The 22,813-nt window shown below is 46.4% G+C and overlaps 1 protein-coding gene across 1 annotated transcript in view; it reads right to left on the reverse strand.

Moving 5' to 3' along the window:
• Nucleotides 1-10,410: 10,410 nt before the first annotated feature.
• Nucleotides 10,411-22,813, reverse strand: part of LOC121569978 (casein kinase I-like) — a 51,296-nt gene continuing 38,893 nt past the window's right edge. Inside the window, exons 8-9 of the mRNA XM_041881377.2 lie at nucleotides 22,227-22,336; nucleotides 10,411-13,126 (exon numbers count right to left, since the gene is read on the reverse strand). Coding sequence (XP_041737311.2) covers nucleotides 13,076-13,126; nucleotides 22,227-22,336 — 161 coding nt within the window. The 3' untranslated portion in view covers nucleotides 10,411-13,075. The remainder of the gene's footprint in view (nucleotides 13,127-22,226; nucleotides 22,337-22,813) is intronic.

The raw sequence follows: 22,813 nt of genomic DNA on the forward strand, positions 1-22,813 counted from the left end.
TCGAAGGCTAATAATACGCTTCCTGTATTAAATGCATTGATGTACTTACACAGGCCTCTATAGGCCTGTATTATATGTGAACAGCTGGGTTAACCTGGGGCGTATTCATTAGGAACCAAATGGAAGCAAATGGGTCGAAACAGGGAGAGCCCTTCCTGAACTTGTGCAATAAGAAACTCTTGTTTTTGTTGCAAAACATTTTCCGTTGCAAAATGTTTTGGTTTTTGTGCACTAATTAATGTGCACTAATCACCTGACCTGCTTCTGTGTTCTTTCTCTTGAAGAGGATTTATTTTATTTTTATGAATCACCGAATGATATTATGCTGATACTGTGAAATAGCAATGTATTTTAATCTACAATGCTTCGAACATTTGTCCCCCACTGAATAAAAAAGTAGCTTGACTAGCTTCCTCCTTCTGTAAAAGGATGAGATGTGGAAGCCAATTGTTCATAAGCATCAACCATAATTATTTCTACCACCTATCCTATAGTTTCAGATCTGTGTGTAGATGAAGGAGAGGCGGCCACTTTAGACTATTGAGATGCAGCCATAACGTACGGCCGAATGCCTGTTATGACCTCACCTTGTCTCACATGCATTTCACCTGTGTGGAAATTCCGGGAACTTTCAATAAATTCCCTAGTGTTCCCGAAATCCTGGTTGGAGGATTCTGGATTTCCTGCTGATTCCGGGAATCCTCCAACTGAGATTTCGGGAAAACTAGAGAATTTATTGAAAGTTCACGGAATTTTGCAACCCTAGTGAAAATGGCGCCGTACTGTATGGCTGCGACCTTGAAAGCTCCGACCCAACTTTGCTATTTTGTGATTCTTCTGGCGTTTCTCTTTACTTTTTTTTGTATCCACTATCATGTCTTACGATCGACAATAACTTTTGAACATCAGATCAACAGTTACTAACCTCAATTCCAGCTTCAACTTCCACTCATCTGCCCTGGGCTCTGTGTAATCCCGACCCAATTTCCGGGCTACCCAAGAGGAAATGCTGGCGAAAAAGAGGCAGGAGCGGGGGAGCCCTGGTGAGACTAAGGCGAAGGGAAAACCGTCCATCTCTTCATTCCATTTTATTGGCCAGTCACTTGATAATAAAAGGGATAACCTCAGACTACGGATTTGCTATCAACGAGACTCTCGTAACTGCAATATTCTTTGCTTTTCTGAAACATGGCTTTCGGACAAGATACCCCGCATGGCTATCCAACTTGATGGATTCTCCATTCACCAAGCAGACAGGACATTGGATACAGGGAAATTGAGAGGGGGAGGGGTATCTACCAGACAAACTCAATGCATTTTATGCACGCTTCGACCAAAAACAACACAGAGCCATGCACGAGGGCCCCTGCTGACACATGGGACTCTGTGATCTCACTCTCCGATGCCGACATGATTAATCAGGTCAACACTCGTAAAGCAGCGGGGCTGGACAGTATTCCAGGGCGTGTTGTTAGAGCATGCGCAGAACAGCTGGCAGGCGTATTCACGGTAATTCTAAACCTCTCCTTGTCCCAGTTTTTAATCCCGAAGTCAAAATGACCACCAAGAACTTTAAGGCTACCTGCCACAATGACTACCGCCCCCAACAGATCCATAGACGATGCAATCTCAATTGCACTCCATAAGGCCCTCACCCACCTAGATAAGAGGAATACCTACGTGAGAATGCTGTTCATTGACTACACCTCAGCGTTCAACACCATAGTCCCCTCCAAGCTTGTCACCAAGCTTGGGACCCTGGGACTGAACACCTCCCTCTGCAACTGGATCCTGGACTTCCTGACTCCAGGTGGTGAGGGTAGACAACATCACTTCCGCCACGCTGACCCTCAACACGGGGGCCCCACAGTGGTGTGTGCTTAGCCCCCTCCTGTACTCCCTGTTCACCCATGACTGCGTGGCCACGCACGACTCCAACACCATCATCAAGTTTGCTGATGACAACGGTGGTAGGCCTGATCACCGGCGACAATGAGACAGCCTACAAGGAGGTCAGTGACCTGACAGTGTGGTGGCAGGACAATAACCTCTCCCTCAACATCAGTGAGATCAAGGAGCGGATCGTGGACTACAGGAAAGGGGGGGGGTCGAGCACACCCCCATCCACATGGACGGGGCTGCAGTGGAGCGGGTGGAGAGCTTCAAGTTCCTCTGTGCCATAATCACTAATTATTTAAAATGGTCCACACACACTCAAAAAGTCGTGAAGAAGCCGCGACGGCGCCTCTTCCCCCTCAAAAAGTTATACAGCTGCACCATTGAGAGCATCTTGAATGGCTGCATCACTGCTTGGTATGGCAACTGCACCGCCCTCGATCGCATGGCGCTACAGAGGGTGGTGCGGACAGCCAAGCACATCACTGGGGCCGAGCTCCCTGTCATCCAGGACCTCTACATCAGGCGGTGTGAAAGGAAGGCTCGGAAAATCGTCAGCCACATATTGTTCTTTCTGCTTCAGCAAGGCAAGCGGTACCTGTGCATCAAGTCTGACACCAACAGGCTCCTGAACAGCTTCTATCCCCAGGCCATAAGACTGCTAAATAGCTAACAAAATGGCTACGTGGACTATCGACATTGACCCTTGATTTAATGTTGTATTTTTGCACTGACTCTATGCACTGACTCACACACACACACATTTATACTGACTCGGAAATATCACATTTGCACAAGTATTCAGACCCTTTACTCAGTACTTTGTTGAAGCACCTTTGGCAGTGATTACAGCCTTGAGTCTTCTTGGGTATGTGACCATCGGGTTCTTGGTCACCTCCCTGACCAAGGCCCTTCTCCCTCGGCTGCTCAGTTTTGCCGGGCGGCCAGCTCTAGGATGTTCCAAACGTCTTCCATTTAACAATGATGGAGGCCAACTCTAGGAGGTTCCAAACGTCTTCCATTTAACAATGATGGAGGCCACTTTGTTCTTGAGGACCTTTAATGCTGCAGACATTTTTTGGTACCCTTCTATGCCTCGATAGAATCCTGTCTCGGAGCTCTACGGGCAATTCCCTCGACCTCATGGCTTGGTATTTGCTCTGACATGCATTGTCAACTGTGGGACCTTATATAGACAGGTGTGTGCTTTTCCAAATCATGTCCAATCAATTGAATTTACCACAGGTGGACTCCAATCAAGTTGTAGAAACATCTCAAGGATGATCAATGGAAACAGGATGCCACTGAGCTCAATTTCGAGTCTCATAGCAAAGGATCTGAATACTTATGTAAATAAGGTATTTTTTATTTTATTTTTTAATTTGCAAACATTTCTAAAAACCTGTTTTTCCTTTGTCATTATGGGGTATTGTGTGTAGATTGCTGAGGATTTTTTATTTATTTAATCCATTTTAGAATAAGGCTGTAACGTAACAAATTGTGGAAAAAGTCAAGGGGTCTGAATACTTTCCTAAGGCACTGTATCTACACTATATATACACAATAGTATGTGGACACCCCTTCAAATTAGTGGATTCGGCTATTTCAGCCACACCCGTTGCTGACAGGTGTATAAAATCGAGCATGCAATCTCCATAGACAAACATTGACAGTAGAATGGCCTTACTGAAGAGCTCAGTGACTTTCAACGTGGCACCGTCATGGGATGCCTCCCTTTCCAACAAGTCAGTTCGTAAAATGTCTGCCCTGCTAGAGCTTCCCCGGTCAACTGTAAGTGCTGTTATTGTGACGTGGAAACATCTAGGAGCAACAATGGCTCAGCCGCGAAGTGGTAGGCCACACAAGCTCACAGAACGGGACCGCTGAGGGCTGAAGCGCGTAGCCCGTAAAAATTCTGTCCTCGGTTGCAACACTCACTACAGAGTTCCAAACTGCCTCTCTGGAAGCAACGTCAGCACAAGAACTGTTCGTTGGGAGCTTCATGAAATGGGTTTCCATGGCCGAGCAGCCACACACAAGTCTAAGATCACCATGCGCAATGCCAAGCATCGGTTGGAGTGGTGTAAAGCTCGCTGCCATTGGACCCTAGAGCAGTGGAAACCACAGGAGGCTGCTGAGGGGAGGACGGCTCAAGATAATGTCTGGAATGTAGTGAATGGTATCAAACACATGGAACCATTGATACCATTCCATTAATTCTGTTCCAGCCATTACTATGAGCCCGTTCTCCCCAATTAAGGTGCCACCGGCCTGTGGTGGAAACGCGTTCTCTGGAGTGATGAATCACGCTTCACCATCTGGCAGTCCGACGGATGAATCTGGGTTTGGCGGATGCCAGGAAAACCCTACCTGCCCCAATGCATAGGGCCAACTGTAAAGTTTGGTGGAGGAATAATACTGGTCTGGGGCTATTTTTCATGGTTCGGTCTAGGCCCCTTAGTTCCAGTGAAGGGAAATCTTAACGCTACAGCATACAATGACATTGTAGATGATTCCTCTCACTCAACCTCAACAAAACAAAGGAGATGATCGTGGACTTCAGGAAACAGCAGAGGGTGCACCCCCCTTTCCACATCGACGGGACCGCAGTGGAGAAGGTGGAAAGCTTCAAATTCCTTGGCTCACACATCACTGACAAACTGAAATGGTCCACCCACGCAGACAGTGTGGTGAAGAAGGTGCAACAGAGCCTCTTCAACCTCAGGAGGCTGAAGAAATTTGGCTTAGCACTTAAAACCCTCACAAACTTTTACAGATGCACAATTGAGAGCATCCTGTCGGGCTGTATCACCGCCTGGTACGGCAACTGCACCGCCCGCAACCGCAGGGCTCTCCAGAGGGTGATTACCGGGGGCAAACTACCCGTCCTCCAAGACACCTACAGCACCCGATGTCACAGGAAGGCCAAAAAGATAATCAAGGACATCAACCACCGAGCCACTGCCTGTTCACCCCGCTATCATCCAGAAGGCGAGGTCAGTACAGGTGCATCAAAGCTGGGGCCTAGAGAATGAAAAACAGCTTCTATCTCAAGGCCATCAGACTGTTAAATAACCATCACTAGCACATTAGAGGCTGCTACTGCCTGTTGAAATCACTGGCCACTTTAAGAAATGGAACACTAGTCACTTTAATCATGTTTTCATTCTTGCACTACTAATCTCATATGTATATACTGTATTCTATTCTATAATATTCTACTGTATCTTAGACCATGCCGCTCTGTCATTGCTTGTCCATACATGTATATATTCTTCAATTCCATTCCTTACTAGATTTGTGTGTATTGGGTACATTTTACATTTACGTCATTTAGCAGACGCTCTTATCCAGAGCGACTTACAAATTGGTGCATTCACCTTATAGCCAGTGGGATAACCACTTTACAATATGTATTTTTTTTTTTTTTTTTTGGGGTGGGGTAAGGGTGGGGTAGAAGGATTACTTTATCCTATCCCAGGTATTCCTTAAAGAGGTGGGGTTTCAAGTGTCTCAGGAAGGTGGTGAGTGACTCTGCTGTCCTGGCGTCGTGAGGGAGCTTGTTCCACCATTGGGGTGCCATAGCAGCGAACAATTTTGACTGGGCTGAGCGGGAACTGTGCTTCCACAGAGGTAGGGGGGCCAGCAGGCCAGAGGTGGACGAACGCAATGCCCTCGTTTGGGTGTAGGGACTGATCAGAGCCTGAAGGTACGGAGGTGCCGTTCCCCTCACAGCTCCGTAGGCAAGCACCATGGTCTTGTAGCAGATGCGAGCTTCAACTGGAAGCCAGTGGAGTGTGCGGAGGAGCGGGGTGACGTGAGAGAACTTGGGAAGGTTGAACACCAGACGGGCTGCGGCATTTTGGATGAGTATTAGGGGTTTAATGGCACAGGCAGGGAGCCCAGCCAACAGCGAGTTGCAGTAATCCAGACGGGAGATGACAAGTGCCTGGATTAGGACCTGTGCCACTTCCTGTGTAAGGGAGGGTCGTACTCTCCGAATGTTGTAGAGCATGAACCTACAGAATCGGGTCACCGCCTTGATGTTAGCGGAGAACAACAGGGTGTTGTCCAGGGTCACGCCAAGGCTTTTTGCACTCTGGGAGGAGGACACAACGTAGTTGTCAACCGTGATGGCGAGATCATGGAACGGGCAGTCCTTCTCTGGGAGGAAGAGCAGCTCCGTCTTGCCGAGGTTCAGCTTGAGGTGGTGATCCGTCATCCACACTGATATGTCTGCCAGACATGCAGAGATGCGATTCGCCACCTGGTAATCAGAAGGGGGAAAGGAGAAGATTAGTTGTGTGTCGTCTGCGTAGCAATGATAGGAGAGGCCATGTGAGGATATGACAGAGCCAAGTGACTTGGTGTATAGCGAGAATAGGAGAGGGCCTAGAACTGAGCCCTGGGGGACACCAGTGGTGAGAGCACGTGGTGCGGAGACAGATTCTCGCCACGCCACTTGGTAGGAGCGACCTGTCAGGTAGGACGCAATCCAGGAGTGAGCTGCGCCGGAGATGCCCAACTTGGAGAGGGTGGAGAGGAGGATCTGATGGTTCACAGTATCAAAGGCAGCAGACAGGTCTAGAAGGACAAGAGCAGAGGAGAGAGAGTTAGCTTTAGCAGTGCGGAGAGCCTCCGTGACACAGAGAAGAGCAGTCTCAGTTGAATGGCCAGTCTTGAAATCTGACTGGTTTGGATCAAGAAGGTAATTCTGAGAGAGATAGCAAGAGAGTTGGCTAAAGACGGCACGCTCAAGAGTTTTGGAGAGAAAAGAAAGAAGGGATACTGGTCTGTAGTTGTTGACATCAGAGGGATCGAGTGTAGGTTTTTTGAGAAGGGGTGCAACTCTCGCTCTCTTGAAGACGGAAGGGACATAGCCAGCGGTCAAGGATGAGTTGATGAGCGAGGTGAGGTAAGGGAGAAGGTCTCCGGAAATGGTCTGGAGAAGAGAGGAGGGGATAGGGTCAAGCAGGCAGGTTGTTGGGCGGCCGGCCGTCACAAGTCGCAAGATTTCATCTGGAGAGAGAGGGGAGAAAGAAGTCAAAGCATAGGGTAGGGCAGTGTGAGCAGGACCAGCAGTGTCATTTGACTTAACAAACGAGGATCGGATGTCGTCAACCTTCTTTTCAAAATGGTTGACGAAGTCATCCACAGAGAGGGGGGAGGATTCAGCAGGGAGGAGAAGGTGGCAAAGAGCTTCCTAGGGTTAGAGGCAGATGCTTGGAATTTAGAGTGGTAGAAAGGGGCTTTAGCAGCAGAAACAGAGGAAGAAAATGTAGAGAGGAGGGAGTGAAAAGATGCCAGGTCCGCAGGGAGTCTAGTTTTCCTCCATTTCCGCTCGGCTGCCCGGAGCCCTGTTCTGTGAGCTCGCAATGAGTCGTCAAGCCACGGAGCAGGAGGGGAGGACCGAGCTGGCCGGGAGGATAGGGGACATAGAGAGTCAAAGGATGCAGAAAGGGAGGAGAGGAGGGTTGAGGAGGCAGAATCAGGAGATTGGAGGGAGAAGGATTGAGCAGAGGGAAGAGATGATAGGATGGAAGAGGAGAGAGTAGCGGGAGAGAGAGAGCGAAGGTTGCGACGGTGCATTACCATCTGAGTAGAGGCAGAGTGAGTAGTGTTGGAGGAGAGCGAGAGAGAAAAGGATACAAAGTAGTGGTCAGAGACATGGAGGGGAGTTGCAGTGAGATTAGTAGAAGAACAGCATCTAGTAAAGATGAGGTCAAGCGTATTGCCTGCCTTGTGAGTAGGGGGGGACGGTGAGAGGGTGAGGTCAAAAGAGAAGAGGAGTGGAAAGAAGGAGGCAGAGAGAAATGCGTCAAAGGTAGACGTAGGGAGGTTGAAGTCACCCAGAACTGTGAGGGGTGAGCCATCCTCAGGAAAGGAACTTATCAAGGCGTCAAGCTCATTGATGAACTCTCCAAGGGAACCTGGAGGGTGATAAATGACAAGGATGTTAAGCTTGAATGGGCTAGTGACTGTGACAGCATGGAATTCAAATGAGGAGATAGACAGATGGGTCAGGGGAAAAAGAGAGATTGTCAACTTGGGAGAGATGAGGATTCCTGTGCCAACACCCCGCTGACCAGATGCTCTCGGGGTATGCGAGAACACATGGTCAGACGAGGAGAGAGCAGTAGGAGTAGCAGTGTTTTCAGTGGTAATCCATGTTTCCGTCAGCTTCAAGAAGTCGAGGGACTGGAGGGTAGCATAGGCTGAGATGAACTCTGCCTTGTTGGCCGCAGAACGGTAGTTCCAGAGGCTGCCGGAGAAGTGGAACTCCACGTGGGTCGTGCGTGCAGGGACCACCAGGTTAGAGAGGCAGCAGCCACGCGGTGTGAGGCGTTTGTATGGCCTGTGCAGAGAGGAGAGAACAGGGATAGACAGACGCATAGTCGACAGGCTACAGAAAATGGCTACAATAATGCAAAGAATATATGTTGAGAAATTGTTAGATATTACTTGTTAGATATTACTGCACTGTCGGAGCTAGAAGCACAAGCATTTCGCTACACCTGCAATAACATCTGCTAAACACGTGTATGTGACAAATAAAATTTGATTTGATTTAAGGGGCCTAGCCCGAACCATGAAAAATTTGATTTTATTTGTGCTTCCAACTTTGCGCCAACAGTTTGGGGAAGGCCCTTTCCTGTTTCAGCATGTGCACAAAGTGAGGTCCATACAGAAAGGGTTTGTTGAGATCGGTTTGGAAGAACTTGACTGGCCCGCACAGAGAACTGACCTCAACCCCATCGAACACCTTTGGGATGAATTGGAAAGCCAACTGCGAGCCAGGCCTAATCACCCAACATCAGTGCCCGACCTCAATAATGCTCTTGTGGCTGAACGGAAGCAAGTCACCGCAACAATGTTCCAACACATCTGGTGGAGGCTGTTATAGCAGCAAAGAGGGGACCTATTTCCCTTCCTCATGTGTTTTTGTTCTACTTGACTTTAAAAAATATATATATTATAGTACTACTGATATTGATTACAGCATTGTTGGGAAAGAGCAAGAAAGTCATTTCACTGTACTTGCGCACGTGACAATTAAAACGTGAAACCGGAATAGAAAGGACAAATGAAAGCAACATGGTGTGAGAAGCCTACAGGGAATATACTCTCACCTGATCTGCTGGGAAAGGAGGTGAGGAAGCCTCTTTTGATTATTGAGATCAAACCCTTTATTCAGGCCTCAAACTGCTTACATTGACGCAGCGCTACAGTCCTGTAACACATCTAACATTATGAAGCAGCGCTACAGTCCTGTAAAACGTCTAACATTATGACGCAGCGCTACAGTCCTGTAACACGTCTAACATTATGACGCAGCGCTACAGTCCTGTAACACGTCTAACATTATGACGCAGCGCTACAGTCTTGTAACACGTCTAACATTATGACGCAGCGCTACAGTCCTGTAACACGTCTAACATTATGACGCAGCGCTACAGTCCTGTAACACGTCTAACATTATGACGCAGCGCTACAGTCCTGTAACACGTCTAACATTATGACGCAGCGCTACAGTCCTGTAACACGTCTAACATTATGACGCAGCGCTACAGTCCTGTAACACGTCTAACATTATGACGCTAGCGCTACAGTCCTGTAACACGTCTAACATTATGACGCAGCGCTACAGTCCTGTAACACGTCTAACATTATGACGCAGCGCTACAGTCCTGTAACACGTCTAACATTATGACGCAGCGCTACAGTCCTGTAACACGTCTAACATTATGACGCAGCGCTACAGTCCTGTAACACGTCTAACATTATGACGCAGCGCTACAGTCCTGTAACACATCTAACATTATGAGCAGTGTGTGTTTTGGGTGTGAATGTGTTTCTATCTGCACTGCTGATACAATCACATCATTACATCACACAAACATAATTTTTTTGTCTGCTTTTACAATGAGTTGACCTTCCAACCATGCAAATAAGTATGTGTTCTGTTATTTAAACAAATATATATTGAAAAATAATGTGGATGCTGATATTTGTCCTGTTACCTGATAACACACGTGTATTATACCCATATCCCAACTAATCGTGTGTGTAATTTTAACATTTTAGTCATTTAGCAGACACTCTTATCCAGAGCGACTTACAGTAGTGAGTTCATACATTTTCTTGTTTCATACTGGTCCCCCGTGGGAAACGAACCCACAACCCTGGCGTTGCAAACGCCGTGCTCTACCAACTGAGCTACACGGGACTACAATGTGTGTGTACAGTTTGTGTGTGTGTGTATGTATGCCTGACTGCTGAATAACTGTCCTGTTACAGCACAACACAGTGGGTAGATGGGGAAGGGCATGTTGTCCCACAGTGCCACTTAGTGGTGGACCACAGTGGTACAGATTGTCCATACTATGTTCACTCCAACTTCTGTCCAGCTTGAAGTAATAATGTAAGTCTACATTAGCTTCTAACAATACTATAAAACAGAGTTTGACTGCTGAAGCCACATGTTCATCAATGAAAAATGTATTGACACAAGTGTACAAGGACTTATTCATTTATTTACACAATTTTAAAATACACAAATACAGTGGCATTACAACTGAGGAGCAAAACTGACGACAACACTTCCCGTGACTCAGTGAGTGATGCATTGTGGGAACCAACGCAAGGTTCCGGAGTCAGTCCTGCGCAGAAATGCAAACCCAAAACAACCAGGAAATAAAAACAGAAATAAAACAGAGAGAGGGAAAGACATGACAAAAGAAAGAAACAAATGATCCCAAGTAAAGAAGTGTATTTAACAGAAGCGTACTTGCCTTCATCTTCATTATCCACAATCCAACACTGAAGACAATGAGGTGGGAGTTTCTTTTTTTGAGACCACCAGCTGGTCGGTTCGAGGGTTTAAAACTAACTTACCCAAAACTACAATGGAGCAAAGCATTCAAACCCCTCCATACAATTCCTTCTTCATCATAATACACACACACACAGTGGCTAATACAGAGCTGGAGGTAGAACTTACCCTTAACCACAGATCTAGGATCAGGTTATCCAACTAACTCCTAACCTTAACCATTAGGAGGAAAACAATACATCTGATCCTGGAACTCCTACCAGCTCCTAAATGCAGACATGGTATTTCACCATGAGTACTAGGCACATCCTACATACATGAGAACAGAAGACGGACCACCACTAAACTAGTCTGGTCCCCGATCTGTTTGTACCGTCTTGCCAACTCCTTGTCACTCATCGCAACGCATTGAGTGATAAAGTTGACAACACAAACTGATCTAGGAACAAGCTACCACTAAACCCCCTTTAACCCAGACTACAGAAAAGGCCTACAGCACCCTGACGCGGTACTACACTGAGTGATGTGACCAGTGGGTTGGCCCTCTCAGAAGCCTGACCTAACCAATAGGACAACCAGAAGAGAGAGAACCGTAGCATTGGTCGGTAGTCTACTGTACATCCACCAACCGTGACTTTGCTCGCTGGCAAAGTCCGACTTTGCTCTCTGGTAATACAGATCACTTTTTCTTAAAAACGTAGTTTCATTAAGTTAAAAACATTTTCAAATATTGATTGATAAAAATAAAAGTTTGAGATTGTGGTGGATTGAAACCATAGGTTGAAACGGGTGTTTTAAAGCAGACCCCCCACCCCCAACACCCACCCCAACACACAACTTTTACTGACCAACAAGTAAAAAAAAAAAATTGCTACATGAAAGTGGAGACTGGTGATTCACAGCTTTCAGCCCCAGAACACCAACAGCAGAAGGGGAGGCTGAAGAGAGAAGAGGTGATGGAGAAACAGACTAACTAGTAGAGAAGACATCAGCCCTAACCCCATCCCAATGTACAAGAGACACCCTCACAAACAACCACCCCTTATTTAAAACAGTCAAACACACACAGTTACCTTAAGAACAGTAGAGGATTCGCTTTCTCACAGTCCCCTTTAAAAACAACAGAGAAGGTCACGTCTCAAACGGTACTCTATTCCCTACATAGTGCACTACCTTTGACCAGAGCCCATAGAGAATACGGGGGTGTTTGGGACGCACAAAAGGTCTTCCCTCTGTAAATGGTTCCATTTCTACAAACCCACTGTCAAGTTGGAGACTGGTCGTCTCTTTCTAGGCATTGCATTGTGGGACACAAAATGGAAGCCAGGCCATCTCCAGTTGCACAAACAGACCTCTAATGTGACCTCCAGAGTTGCCATTAGGGGTTATTCATTCAATATTTCTTCCATCATATCTCTTTAAAACAAAAAACCCACTTGACTTTTCACTCGGACACAATTCATGATTGGCATGATTCAGTTGATATGCTCAACCGTATTATAACAGCAAAACAGAGGACAGTCAGTGTAGTCAGAACAGAACACCGCCAGTACAAACTACTTTTTAATCAACTTCACCTAAATACAAAACAGAGGAAAACTAAACAACTAAACAAAATGACAGTGAAGTAAAAGACAGTGAGGGAAAGAGAAGCAAACGAATGTCTTCATCAGCACAGCAGCAGCTCTGGAGGCCAACTGGCAGGCTGGGAGGAGGATCTGTTTTAGCATCGAGGAGACAGGAGATAGAAGTGATGGAGGAGAGGGAGAGAAGATAGAAGTGATGGAGGAGGAATGTAAGGGGCGTTAAGCAGGTCTGGGCGCCCCATGACATTGTCCTCCCTGGGGGTCACGATGGCAGAGGGGAGGGGTAGGGGGGCAAGTGACTGTTCTGGGTGTGCCAGGGTGGTAGAGGCAACAAAATCCCTCTATCCCCTCTTTCTCTCATCTCCTCATCCTCCATCTCCCTCTCATTTCCTCCGCGTTCAACGCCAGACCTCCTCTGACAGGAAGTCATATCAAGAGCACGGCTGAACGCTCTCTGAGCTGTGTGTGTGTGTGTGTGTGTGTCGTCCAACCTGTTACAACAGCATGAGCTTGTTACTTAGCAGAGAACAGTTGATGTCAAAGGGGAAGAGCATCACAGTCTGTGTGTTTTGATTGGCTGGTTGGAGCTAATTGCGGATGTAGAGGTCCTTGTCCTGCCTTTTGACTGGTTGTTTCAGTAAGAGTTCTCCAGGTATTGAAGTGTGTGTATCGAGGTGTGTGTGGGGGAGGTGGTATGGTTAGGGCCGTGCATGGTTTAACCCTCCATGGTGATGATGGTGGTGATGGGGGACAGAGGGACTCATCGAGGGGCTGCTGACTGGAGGCCACTGGGGGTGACACGAGAGAGAGCCTGGAGGGGGGAGAGAGAGAGAGAGAGAGAGAGAGAGAGAGAGAGAGAGAGAGAGAGGGGGGGTGGGGAGAGCGAGAGGAGAAAGAGAGAGAAAGAGATGGGTGATGAAGAGACAAAGAGAGGGAGAGTAAGGAAAGAGAGGGAGAGAAGGGGGGACAGAGAGGGGAGGGCGTGTGAGAGAGAAGGGCAGGGAGAGAGAGAGAGAAGGGCAGGGAGAGAGAGAGAGAGGAGGGCAGGGAGAGAGAGAGAAGGGAGAGAGAGAGAGAAGGGGGGACAGAGAGGGCAGGGAGAGAGAGAAGGGGGGACAGAGAGGGCAGGGAGAGAGAGAGAAGGGGGGACAGAGAGGGCAGAGAGAGAGAGAAGGGGGGACAGAGAGGGCAGAGAGAGAGAGAAGGGGGGACAGAGAGGGCAGAGAGAGAGAGGAGGGCAGGGAGAGAGAGAGAGGAGGGCAGGGAGAGAGAGAGAAGGGGGGACAGAGAGGGCAGAGAGAGAGAGGAGGGCAGGGAGAGAGAGAGAGGAGGGCAGGGAGAGAGAGAGGAGGGCAGGGAGAGAGAGAGAGGAGGGCAGGGAGAGAGAGAGAGAGGAGGGCAGGGAGAGAGAGAGAGAAGGGGGGACAGTGAGGGCAGGGAGAGAGAGAGAGAAGGGGGGACAGTGAGGGCAGGGAGAGAGAGAGGGAGAGTAGTTAGTACAGTAGCCATAGATAGTGGTCTAAGGCACTGCATCGCAGTGCTAGCTGTGCCACTATAGATCCTGGTTCGAGTCCAGGCTCTGTCGCAGCCGGCAGCGACCGGGAGACCCATGGGCGGCGCACAATTGGTCCAGCGTCGTCCAAGGTAGGGGAGGGTTTGGCCGGCAGGAATGTGGGTTCGTTTCCCACGGGGGGCCAGTATGAATAAAAATTATTTTTTTAAACTAACAAAAAATAAATAAATAAACATGTATGCACTCAATTCAATTCAATTCAATTTAAGGGCTTTATTGGCATGGGAAACGTATGTTAACATTGCCAAAGCAAGTGAAGTAGATAGTAAACAAAAGTGAAATAAACAATCAATATTAACAGTAAACATTACACTCAGAAGTTTCAAAAGAATAAAGACATTTCAAATGTCATATTATGTATATATACAGTGTTGTAACAATGTGCAAATAGTTAAAGTACAAATGGGAAAATAAATAAACATAAATATGGGTTGTATTTACAATGGTGTTTGTTCTTCACTGGTTGCCCTTTTCTTGTCACAAATCTTGCAGCTGTGATGGCACACTGTGGTTTTTCACCCAGTAGATAAGGGAGTTTATCAAAATTGGGTTTGTTTTTCGAATTCTTTGTGGATCGCTGTAATCTGAGGGAAATATGTGTCTCTAATATGGTCATACATTTGGCAGGAGGTTAGGAAGTGCAGCTCAGTTTCCACCTCATTTTGTGGGCAGTGTGCACATAGCCTGTCTTCTCTTGAGAGCCAGGTCTGCCTACGGCGGCCTTTCTCAATAGCAAGGCTATGCTCACTGAGTCTGTACATAGTCAAAGCTTTCCTTAAGTTTGGGTCAGTCACAGTGGTCAGGTATTCTGCCACTGTGTACTCTCTGTTTAGGGCCAAATAGCATTCTAGTTTGCTCTGTTTTTTTTGTTTGTTCTTTCCAATGTGTCAAGTAATTCTCTTTTTGTTTACTCATGATTTGGTTGGGTCTAGTTGTGTTGTTGTTGTTGTCCTGGGGCTGTGTGGGGTCTGTTTGTGTTTGTGAACAGAGCCCCAGGACAAGCTTACTTAGGGGACTCTTCTCCAAGTTCATCTCTCTGTATGTAATGGCTTTGTTATGGAAGGTTTGGGAATCGCTTCCTTTTAAGTGGTTATAGAATTTAACGGCTCTTTTCTGGATTTTGATAATTAGCGGGTATTGGCCTAATTCTGCTCTGCATGCATTATTTGGTGTTTTACGTTGTACACGGAGGATGTTTTTGCAGAATTCTGCATGCAGTCTCAATTTGGTGTTTGTCCCATTTTGTGAATTCTTGGTTGGTGAGCGGACCCCAGACCTCAGAACCATAAAGGGCAATGGGTTCTATAACTGACTAAGTCGCTCTGGATAAGAGCGTCTGCTAAATGACTAAAATGTAAATGTATACAACAGTGATATTGCACATTAGAAAGGGGGACTTGGAGGGATTTAAGAGGTTGAACACAACAACACAAGGAGGGAGGGACATCCCTCAAATATTACAGTCTATAGTCTACAAACATCCTGGTTATAGAGACAGACAGACAGAGCACCAACAGTGTTTCAACAACATCCACCATATCAGTCAGCACCACTCATTGTCTCACCACTGCGGTGGTTAAGTATACAAATGATGAGGACATTCATATTTAATAGACTGGAATATTAATGAGGTGGAGCTCATTATTTGAGAAGGTGTAACATTCCAGAATGTTCAGATAGAAATGATTGTACAGAACAAAGCTAATTCTCTGTAGTCTGATATGAGCACCAGTCTGTCTGTGCTTTAATGGTAACTCCTGGTCACTCCTTGTCGCTTTGGCTCGACAATGGAGCAATGGAGTTGGCAAGAGCACAAACAGATCTGGGACCAGGCTATAGAAGGAGACAACAGATCTGGGACCAGGCTAGATTTTCAGTCATGTAGAACAGCGATCCATGTCAGTTCTATACGTCACGTTTCCAACAGAATAAGCTACATTTTGCTACACCTGCAATAACATCTGCTAAATATGTGCATGTGACCAATAACGTGATTTTATTTGATAAGAAACAGGATTGTGGAGAGGACTGAGGCTGGCCTGTAATGAGGCCTCACTCCACTAGAGGGGGCCATGAGTGACAGAGACGGAACAAAAGAACAAAACACAGTTCTGTCAAGTACATCATGCTCTTTCTATAAGCTGATTTAAGGATGTATTAACGTGACTAGAGGACACAGTGATTATGCCTCTAGAGCTTGCCACTAATGAACTGAACATCCAGTATAACAGTAGATATTACCAGTCTAATACACTGCTAAAAAAAATAAAGGGAACACATAAACAACACAATGTAACTCCAAGTCAATCACACTTCTGTGAAATCAAACTGTCCACTTAGGAAGCAACACTGATTGACAATACATTTCACATGCTGTTGTGCAAATGGAATAGACAACAGGTGGAAATTATAGGCAATTAGCAAGACACCCCCAATAAAGGACTGGTTTTGCAGGTGGTGACCACAGACCACTTCTCAGTTCCTATGCTTCCTGGCTGATGTTTTGGTCACTTTTGAATGCTGGCGGTGCTTTCACTCTAGTGGTAGCATGAGACAGAGTCTTACAACCCACACAAGTGGCTCAGGTAGTGCAGCTCACCCAGGATGGCACATCAACGCGAGCTGTGGCAAGAAGGTTTGCTGTGTCTGTCAACGTAGTGTCCAGAGCATGGAGGCGCTACCAGGAGACAGGCCAGTATATCAGGAGACGTGGAGGAGGCCGTAGGAGGGCAACAACCCAGCAGCAGGACCGCTACCTCCGCCTTTGTGCAAGGAGGAGCAGGAGGAGCACTGCCAGAGCCCTGCAAAATGACCTCCAGCAGGCCACAAATGTGCATGTGTCTGCTCAAACGGTCAGAAACAGACTCCATGAGGGTGGTATGAGGGCCCGACGTCCACAGGTGGGGGTTGTGCTTACAGCCCAACACCGTGCAGGACTTTGGCATTTGCCAGAGAACACCAAGATTGGCAAATTCGCCACTGGCGCCCTGTTCTCTTCACAGATGAAAGCAGGTTCACACTGAGCACATGTGACAGAGTCTGGAGACGCCGTGGAGAACGTTCTGCTGCCTGCAACATCCTCCAGCATGACCGGTTTGGCGGTGGGTCAGTCATGGTGTGGGGTGGCATTTCTTTGGGGGGCCGCACAGCCCTCCATGTGCTCGCCAGAGGTAGCCTGACTGCCATTAGGTACCGAGATGAGATCCTCAGATCCCTTGTGAGACCATATGCTGGTGTGGTTGGCCCTGGGTTCCTCCTAATGCAAGACAATGCTAGATCTCATGTGGCTGGAGTGTGTCAGCAGTTCCTGCAAGAGGAAGGCATTGATGCTATGGACTGGCCCACCCGTTCCCCAGACCTGAATCCAATTGAGCACATCTGGGACATCACGTCTCGCTCCATCCACCAACGCCACGTTGCACCACAGACTGTCCAGGAGTTGGCGGATGCTTTAGTCCAGGTCTGGGAGGAGATCCCTCAGGAGACCATCCGCCACCTCATCAGGAGCATGCCCAGGCGTTGTAGGGAGGTCATACAGGCACGTGGAGGCCACACACACTACTGAGCCTCATTTTGACTTGTTTTAAGGACATTACATCAAAGTTGGATCAGCCTGTAGTGTGGTTTTCCACTTTAATTTTGAGGGTGACTCCAAATCCAGACCTCCACGGGTTGATAAATTTGATTTCCATTGATAATTTTTGTGTGATTGTAAAGAAAAAAGTATTTAATAAGATTATTTCATTCATTCAGATCTAGGATGTGTTATTTAAGTGTTCCCTTTATTTTTTTGAGCAGTGTAGTAATATAACAGTATATATTACCAGTCTAATAGTAATATAACAGTATATATTACCAGTCTAATAGTAATATAACAGTATATATTACCAGTCTAATAGTAATATAACAGTATACATTATCAATCTAATAGTAATATAACAGTATATATCAACAGTCTAATAGTAATATAACAGTATATCACCAGTCTAATAGTAATATAACAGTATATATTACCAGTCTAATAGTAATATAACAGTAGATATTACCAGTCTAATAGTAATATAACAGTAGATATTACCAGTCTAATAGTAATAACAGTAGATATTAACAGTATATAGGTGTAACAGGTGAATGCCAGCCGATGCTTAGGGTGTTCGTTCTATTCAGTCCATTCAATAAGGAGTGTAGGTTGCAGCCAGGACACAGGAGTATTACAACAACACTTTCTCCATTTCCTTACCTGACACTGACACCGACACACACATGTTTAGTTTGAGAACATCAAACGCTTGTATCTTTGTAGTGACTGGGTGTATTGATACACCATCCAAAGTGTAATTAATAACTTCACCATGCTCAAAGAGATATTCAATGTCTGCTTTTGTATATATATAAATATATATTTATTTTTTTCTTCTTTAAAAAAAACAAACTACTACCAATAGGTGTCCTTCTTTGCGAGGCATTAGGAAACCTCTGTGGTCTTTGTGGTATAATCTGTGCTTGAAATTCACTGTTCGACTGAGGGACCTTATAGATAATTGTATGTGTGGGGTACAGAGATGGGGTATTGTGTGTGTAAATCAGTGACAAAAATCTCAATGTAATCTATTTTAAATTCAGGATGTAACAACAAAATGTGGATGAAGTCAAGGGGTGTGAATACTTTCTGAAGGCTCTGCATATGGACCATGGGAAGAATATTGTCAACCTAGTATATGGAACACTCTCAATCTGTCCACTACAGTGGGTGAATGGAGGAGCTTAAACCAAACACTACCTAACAGAGGGTATTGTGGGTGAATGGAGGAGCTTAAACCAAACACTACCTAACAGAGGGTATTGTGGGTGAATGGAGGAGCTTAAACCAAACACTACCTAACAGAGGGTATTGTGGGTGAATGGAGGAGCTTAAACCAAACACTACCTAACAGAGGGTATTGTGGGTGAATGGAGGAGCTTAAACCAAACACTACCTAACAGAGGGTATTGTGGGTGAATGGAGGAGCTTAAACCAAACACTACCTAACAGAGGGTATTGTGGGTGAATGGAGGAGCTTAAACCAAACACTACCTAACAGAGGGTATTGTGGGTGAATGGAGGAGCTTAAACCAAACACTACCTAACAGAGGGTATTGTTTGTTTGTGTCAGAGAGGGTCTACCTTGTCTTAAATCTTATGTTACACAGCCCACAGCCTTGTAAGGTAATGGGGTGAACCAGACCTAGTTAAGGAGGTCAAGTACAGGGGTTATGAACTATTTTAGAAGGGGATGGGGGTGCAGAGAGGGGTTAGAATCCTTGTTCTAGAGAACTGAAATTCCTATAAAATGGGGAATGCGGAACATGGAAAGAATGTGGAACTGAATCTGTGGATAGAATTCCATCTCTCCTTTATTACATCCTGAAGAGTTCCAGAATGGAATGTTTCTGGCCATCCAGAACCGGAGTTTCCAGAGTGGAGTTAGCCTTATGGGGTTAATCTACTATGGAATAGACTCTGGATCTCTGAGTCTAAAATAACCTCATTTTCTTCACCTTTCTGATTCTTTCAGGTTCATTTCAGATGAAGGAAAGGAGACATGGGGATCAAGCCACTTTAGACTTGTCATACTATATATAGACTCTGCTTTAGACTACTGAGATGGAACCTGTTTCTATAGGGGGGTTAGAGTGGGGTTGGTAAGTGACAGCCACACGGTTACCATCACTTCTTTAGACTATTGAGACGTAGTAACCCATAGATATTTCTATAGGGGGGTTAGGGTGGGGGTGAAATAGTCTTTAGACTATCAAGACGTAGCCTGAAGGCGTCAACATGCTTCGGTTCAGCTGGAGCCTAGCTGAACTCGGCTAGGCCAACCCAACGAGTGGCTCGCATCCTCCCCTAAAAGACCTTCGCTTGAAAAAAAACAGAAAAAAGCGTCAATAGTACTGTTTGTCCATCTTGAGACGCCGTAGCCAGAATTAATCTTAGATAACTCAAGAAATCTGTCCTAAATTTTGACGATTTTTGCTAAGGAGTTCTTAGTCGCGCAATTTCACATCTAAGATGTTTGGTGCAGTATTACTCAATAAAAAAATTTCAATGACAAAAACAACGAGTCATCTCTCGTTGAATGACAACAAACAAACACTTCATTGAAGAATCCCTCCTGTTGACCAGAAGCATGCGGACACCTGGAGCCTGTAGATATTTCTAAAGGGGGGATTAGGGTGGGGTTGAGGGGACACCTACACCTACACTCTTACCTAACGTGGGTGTAAGGCTCTGGTTAACAGTAGTGAACTACTGTGTGGTCCTCTGTAGCTCAATTGGTAGAGCATGGGCGCTTGTAACGCCAGGGTAGTGGGTTCGATCCCCGGGACCACCCATACATAAAAATGTATGCACACATGACTGTAAGTCGCTTTGGATAAAAGCGTCTGCTAAATGGCATATTATTATTATTATTATTATTATTATTATTACTACTATGTAGTACATATGGTGCCATTTGGGAAACTAGTGGTGACTCACCAGCCAGCCAGCCGTTCACACCAGGACGTGGCGAGCTGCTACTTTCCCAGATGATGATCGAAGGGAATGCTATTCTGAGTTGGTGGGAGGAGGAGGCTATTTCAGCCACACCCGTTGTTGACCGGTATATAAAATCGAGCACACAGCCATGCAATCTCCATAGACAAACATTGGCAGTAGAATGGCCCATACTGAAGAGCGCAGTGACTTTCAACGTGGCACCGTCATAGGATGCCACCTTTCCAACAAGTCAGTTCGTCTGCCCTGCAAAAGCTGCCCCAGTCAACTGTAAGTGCCATTATTGTGAAGTCGAAACGTCTAAGAGCAAGAACGGCCCAGCAGCAAAGGAAGGCCACACAAGCTCATAGAACGGGACCGCCGAGTGCTGAAGCGTGTAAAAATTCTGTCCTCGGTTACAACACTCACTAGCGAGTTCTAAACTGCCTCTGGAAGCAACGTCAGCACAAGAACTGCTCGTCGGGAGCTTCATGAAATGAGTTTCCATGGCCGACAGCCGCACACAAGCCTAAGATCACCATGAGCAATGCCAAGCGTCGGCTGGAGTGGTGTAAAGCTTGCTGCCATTGGACTCTGGAGCAGTGGAAACACGTTCTCTGGAGTGATGAATCACGCTTCACCATCTGGCAGTCCGACGGATGAATCTGGGTTTGGCGGATGCCAGGAAAACCCTACCTGCCCCAATGCATAGTGCCAACTGTAAAGTTTGGTGGAGGAAGAATAATGGTCTGGGGCTGTTTTTCATGGTTCGGGCTAGGCCCCTTAGTTCCAGTGAAGGGAAATCTTAACGCTACAGCATACAACGACATTCTAGACGATTCTATGCTTTCAACTTTGTGGGAACAGTTTGGGGAAGGCCCTTTGATGTTTCAGCATGACAATGCCCCCGTGCACAAAGCGAGGTCCATACAGAAATGGTTTGTCACTACACAGCATGATCCCATCACCCTGTTCATGCCAACAGTCAGCCAGCTTAGCCATATGGTGTTACCAGTCACACAGCGATCACGCCAGCGACTGCTCGTCATGAGGGTCAGTATAAACTAAACTAGCTAGATGCTCACAGATTCTTTGATTGGAGCGGTGCTTTGCTTAGGCCAACCATTATGAACAAGCACAGCATTTAGAGTCAAATTCCTTTTTTCTCTAACCATTCCACTGCTTATTCACAGAGGTCCATCATGTTGGAGTTTCAGAGCCCGTCTATGAGCCACACCCAGACCTTTAGTTTACTGCAGTTCTACACAATTTGCCATGGCTTATGCCGTGTTCTTATGCCATCTGATTGACTCAAACATTATAACAAAATCAAAATGTGGGCCATATGCCATTATATATTTTTTAATGGTTGATTCTCCCTGACTGTCTAGTTTTTATTGTGGTGATTGTTCGTTTTGTCTTTAGGCAGCAGCTACTCTTAGTTCTCAAAGATCTAATAAAAAAAAATATTACTCCATTATCTTTTCTACATACTTTATATCTGGTTTTAGTCGTTTAAGTTTACACTGAAAACGTTTCACCATCCCAAAAATGATCTTCAAATGTTTTTACTTTAGAGCGGCAGCCTGCCACTGCTAAATGAAAATAGGGAAAACACTTGACACCCTGCAACATTACAGCCATGTTATGATGCCAGTGAAAACGCTTCACATTCCTGTGTGACTGTGTGGATGCCCTGTGGTGTTGATCGTTAGTGCCATGAGTGATAGTTGAAAAGGAACGATGACCTTAAAACAATAGAACAGGGCTAGAAACATGACGTTGTTTTCAGACCTGTGAGAAGTGGGTGTGAGTCTTTACCTGTGAGGTGGACATGCGTGAGTCCTGTCGTCCAGTCAGGTCTGAGGAGGAGATGTTGACAGGAGCTCCACGGTGAAGACGCATGCTCACCTTCCTCTCTCGCTCCATACCTGGGATAGGGGACAGACACCTGGGGTTAGAGAGAGACACACACCTCACGCTCCATACCTGGGATAGGGGACAGACACCTGGGGTTAGAGAGAGACACACCTCACACTCCATACATGGGATAGGGAACAGACACCTGGGGTTAGAGAGAGACACACCTCACGCTCCATACCTGGGATAGGGAACAGACACCTGGGGTTAGAGACACACCTCACGCTCCATACCTGGGATAGGGAACAGACACCTGGGGTTAGAGAGAGACACACACCTCAGGCTCCATACCTGGGATAGGGAACAGACACCTGGGGTTAGAGACACACCTCACGCTCCATACCTGGGATAGGGAACAGACACCTGGGGTTAGAGAGAGACACACACCTCACGCTCCATACCTGGGATAGGGAACAGACACCTGGGGTTAGAGAGAGACACACCTCACGCGCCATACCTGGGATAGGGAACAGACACCTGGGGTTAGA

This window comes from Coregonus clupeaformis, chromosome 7 (genome assembly GCF_020615455.1).
Source record: "Coregonus clupeaformis isolate EN_2021a chromosome 7, ASM2061545v1, whole genome shotgun sequence".
In the NCBI taxonomy this organism is placed as follows: domain Eukaryota; kingdom Metazoa; phylum Chordata; class Actinopteri; order Salmoniformes; family Salmonidae; genus Coregonus; species Coregonus clupeaformis.